At 44.6% G+C, this 4,818-nt stretch overlaps 1 protein-coding gene across 1 annotated transcript in view; it reads right to left on the bottom strand.

The window, feature by feature from the left end:
* LIPT1 (lipoyltransferase 1) overlaps nucleotides 1-4,818 on the bottom strand; it is a 5,765-nt gene extending 947 nt beyond the window's left edge. The window contains 2 exon segments of the mRNA XM_006779410.2: nucleotides 1-404; nucleotides 4,570-4,818. The exon segment at nucleotides 1-404 is cut by the window's left edge and continues 25 nt beyond it. Coding sequence (XP_006779473.1) covers nucleotides 1-241 — 241 coding nt within the window. The 5' untranslated portion in view covers nucleotides 242-404; nucleotides 4,570-4,818.

Genomic DNA, 4,818 nt, shown 5'->3' with positions numbered 1-4,818 from the left:
GCCAAGGATTTTGATGCCTACCAATTACAACAGAGGGGGAATTTCTCCAAAACAACAGAACCGGCTTGCTTTCTAGGTTCACATGGTCATGGATCCAGTCTTCCAGAGCCAGATTTTGGTAAACATCATTGGAAACTGACTGTAAAATGAGCCCTCTTTTTACTGTGTGTTTAAAGCCAGTTGCTAGGACCTTGAAGTTACAAAATAACTGTAAGCAGTTCTTTGAAAATGGGATCAGCATGCTTTTAAAGATGGGAGACAAACAAATTAATTGGTTGAGAAAAGGAAAACTGTTTTTCTTTCTTGGTTATTTAATCCAAACTTATCTAATTCTCTATCCAGGACAGTTGCTTTTCTTGCCTTTTAGCTTTACCATTTGTCCTTAGCAATTCAACAAGAGAGACCTAGAAATAAATGAAGACAAACCTCAAATCATTTCCGTTGAAACGGCATAGGGGCACAGATTTTGCAAACAATAAAATTTCAAATATATAATATACCTCAAAGCCAAACCAGTTATTTTTTTTAAAATATATTTTATTGATTTTTTACAGAGAGGAAGAGAGATAGAGAGTTAGAAACATTGATGAGAGAGAGACATCGATCAGCTGCTTCCTGCACATCTCCCACTGGGGATGTGCCCGCAACCCAGGTACATGCCCTTGACCGGAATCGAACCTGGGACCTTTCAGTCCGCAGGCCGACGCTCTATCCACTGAGCCAAACCGGTTTCGGCCAAACCAGTTATTTTGAATTTATAAGTTCATTGAGAAAAATGAGAATATTATAGATAAGTAAAAAGAGCTAACTAAAAGACTCCATACTACCACCTGGAGATAATCACAATTTATAATTTGGTGTGTACTCATTTTTCTCTGTGCATGTGTAAACACACACACTTTTCTCCACAGAAGTGGAACGGTACTATTATTTCATTCAATGTTAAATCTGTTTTCACATCAGCTTTAATGTTGTGTAATATTCCATTGTCAGATATATCATAGTTTACTCAATCTTAGTTTGTAATTTAGGTTGTTTCTAGTTTTTCTGTTATCAGCAATGTATTCATGAACATCTCTGTGGAAAGCTTTATGCTATTATAATACTTTATTTGACTGATTTACTGGCAACATAACTCATTCAGATCAATATTAGATTAGGATGGATCCCCTGAGATCAAAGGGAGAGGCAATCTGATTAGCAGGAACAATCCTATATAATAAAAGCCTAAAGTGCAAATCAACCGAATGGCGGAACAATCGGTGGAACAACTCGTCACTATGACGCGCACTGACCACCAGGGGGCAGATGCTCAATGCAGGAGCTGCCCCAACCCGCATGCTGCAGACCAGCCAAGGCGGGTGCCAGCGGGGGCCCCTGATTGCCCCTCTGGTCGCCCCACAGATCGGCCCTGATGGCCCGCCAGACCTAGGGACCCTACCCATGCACAAATTTCGTGCATCAGGCCTCTAATCTATATATATATAAAAGCCTAAGGGACCGGCCAACTGCCCCATTGGCCAGTAGCTATGACACACAATGACCAACGGGGCACACTCAATGCAGGAGCTGCCGAGCCACAGTGACTTGGCAGCTGCGGTTCTTGGATGACGCACCTGGAACCAGAGAGGAGGGAGCCTGATTCTGGGGTGCATCACCCAAGAACTGCCCTCACAATCTGGGACGGGGCGGGGGATGTCAGAGAGCCGGTTTTGGCCTGATCCTTGCAGGCCAGGCCGACGGACCCCACCGGTACATGAATCTGTGCACCAGCCCTCTAGTTTTATTATGTTTGGACACTTTTTTTTTTTTTTAGCAGTGCTCATTAAATATTAGGTGGCAATGAGCTGAAAATACTAGCCACACCAATGAAGTATTTTCACTAGTTATGGTCATAAAGAAACCATTCTCTCCCAATTCTGTTTCTTAGGATAGCCATAATTTTTCTTTAGGTCAAAGATAGAATGAATTATTAAAGTCCAAAAGTAGGCCAAAGTCTTTTGTAGTTAAGTAATGTCCTAGAAACACAATTCCCAAGTTAAGGAGTTTCAGATTTTCATCACTCTTGATATATTTTGATAAACTGTGCTACAGAAAAGTTGGGCCAATTTACACCAGAGAGGTCAGGATAGTTTAATAGAGGAAGGGACACTTGAACTGTCTTGAAATCTGTTGTTTACCAAGTGGACGGGAGTAGCATATTCCAGACATAAAAAGACAAGGAGTCATCTAAAAGTAAGGCATATTTTGGAGACTCCCTCCCCAGGGAAAGACTTACACTTCTAGTCTTTTGGCTCCACTGATGTCTATGGCTATATTGCCTTAGGAAGTCCCTTCTTTGGTTAAACCCTTGTTCTTGATTCTGTTTGACTGAGTTTGCTATAGTCCCTTATTCACTCAACCAGTATTTATGGAGTACCTACTAGATACAAAGCCGTAAGGGAACAGAGGGAGGGAGGAGGCAAATTCATGTGGTCCTAAAACATTTGGACTTTTTCTCAAAGCAGCTGCGATTTATTTAAGTGTTTTAAGCAGGCAGGGGTTAAGTCAGGCATTAAACAGAACTACCACTGCCAGCAGTGTTGAGCATGGATTAAAGAAAAGTTAAATCAGAGGTAGGAAGACCAGTTAATAGACTCCTGAAGTTGTCCAAGTTAGAGATAATGAGGGCCTGAACTAGGGTAGACATAAAGAAGGGGATGAGTATGAGAGACATTTAAGGTCATACAGTGGTTCTTGTCTTCCAAGAAATATATATCTAATGGGAGATACTAAAAAGCAATTAAAGCAATGATTAAAATATATCTATACATATAAACGCCTATGCAAAGTGTCCCCTCAACCGACCGGGAGTTCAATCGCTTGCTATGACGTGCACTGATCACCAGGGGGGTGACACGGAACAAAAGAAGGCCCTGGCTGGCAGCCAGCAGCCGCTAGGGATCCTACCTGTGCACGAATTTTGTGCACTGGGCCTCTAGCAGTGTCATAAGTGCTGTGATAGGGTATGTACACCAGTGGGCCATCTATTCCTCAAATTAGTGCAAGTGACATTGAAGCTGAGATATAAAAGGGATAAGGAAAAGTATTACAACAAAGTATAACACCCTGGAGGAAAAAAAGACCCATTCAAAGAATTGAATTCCATCGACTTATACTTAAGATTCACAAAACCGCTGGACTTAAGAGTGCAAGAGCCCTAGCCAGTTTGGCTCAGTGGATAGAGCAGTGGCCCTCAGACTGAGGGGTCCTGTGTTCGATTCCAGTCAAGGGCATGTACCTCGGTTGCAGGCTCGATCGCTGGCTCTGGTCAGGGCACATGCGGGAGGCAACCAATTGACATCGATGTTTCTCTGTCTCTCCCCCTCCCACTCTCTCTAATAATCAATGGTGGTGGTGGTGGTGGTGGGGGAGAGTACAAGAAAGGAGAGTTGCAAGAGATAGAAGGCTGGAGAAGTAGAGGTCAGATAAGGAAGAGACTTGAAATTCGTGTTAAATGCATAACTTAATCCTGAGAGCCATGGAGGGGGTGCTGAAGAGTTTTAAGAAAGCAGGAAGATCAGATTTATACTTCAGAGACACACCGTAGAGATTTAAGCATAGAGAATCTGTAATACTTGGTAAGTGGCATCAACTATAGGACAGGCATTGGTCTTGGCATGTGGGGTTCATTAGTGAACCAAATAAATAAAAGTGAATAGGCTATAGGGAAAAAGAAAAGTAAGGCTTGGAAAGGGAAGACTGTGTAAGTAAGAGGAACTGGGCTGATATTTAAATAGGTTTGTCAGGCTTAGCTTCATTTAAAAAGTGACATTTGGAAAAACAAAGAATAAAACAAAACAATAAACAAAAATTTTAAAAAGTGACATCTGAGCAAGGATTGAGAGCGCTGAGGGGGTTACGCTGAGCGCGTAAGGGCCAGAAACTGTTCTAGGCAACTGAACACAACAGGCGGCCCCTGTGAGGAGGTAACATTCCCAACTGAGCCCTGGAGGATAAGAAGCAGAGTGAGAAAAAGTGGAAACAAAGGGAAGTCTGGGAAACACACACACACAACTTGAAATCCTATTCATTAGTTACAAAGAGAACCGTAGACTGTCGAAGGGGTATTCAGATCAGCCTCTCCCACCTATCGTAATGTTGCTTGGGGAACACAGAATCCGAATAAAAGGAGTGAGTTGTGTGATCTCAATGTCTGATGGGATGAGCCCTTTGGAAATCACATTCTCAACTCCCGGGCTCTGGAGAGCTCCCCGGATGAAAGCCAGGCCACCCTCTGGGGAGGGGGGGCGGGGGGGGGGCCTCGGTTGCACCTCCCGTTCATTGCATCTTCAGTAACGGCGTGGTGCTCCGGCTGAAGGACACTCTCTTTCATCGCCAGGATACAATCAAGTCTTGAAGGCCTGGTTTCTTCCCACTGACTGCATATCTCCACTCTCACCTTGTGCTGATGGACTTTATAGTGTTTCCTCAGAGGACACTTATTCCCAGGTTCCAGGGGACACTCTGCCTTGCCAGACAGGCTTCGTTTCATCACCAAGCAGAAAGCAAACAGCAACAGTCACTTACCCACCCAGGCTGGCCCGGCTCCTGCAGCCACGTCTCCGAGCTACCCTGCCCTTCCTGGCGGCGCGGCACCGACCCAGAGCCCCAGGACTGTCGTGCGCACGTGTTATTTCGCCTTTCGGACTCTGGGAGGCACCCAACACGTTTTAGTTTTCCCCCTCCGATACTGGGGAGACCTTTCCAACCGTGGAGCTAGCTACTCGCAGGGGCTGGGCGCAAACTGCAGCGCCTCTAGCAGCTGCGCGCGGGTCC

This window comes from Myotis davidii, unplaced genomic scaffold, assembly GCF_000327345.1.
Source record: "Myotis davidii unplaced genomic scaffold, ASM32734v1 scaffold861, whole genome shotgun sequence".
In the NCBI taxonomy this organism is placed as follows: domain Eukaryota; kingdom Metazoa; phylum Chordata; class Mammalia; order Chiroptera; family Vespertilionidae; genus Myotis; species Myotis davidii.
The sequence above is the reverse complement of the archived record's forward strand: the minus strand, read 5'-3'. Positions and strand labels throughout refer to the sequence as shown.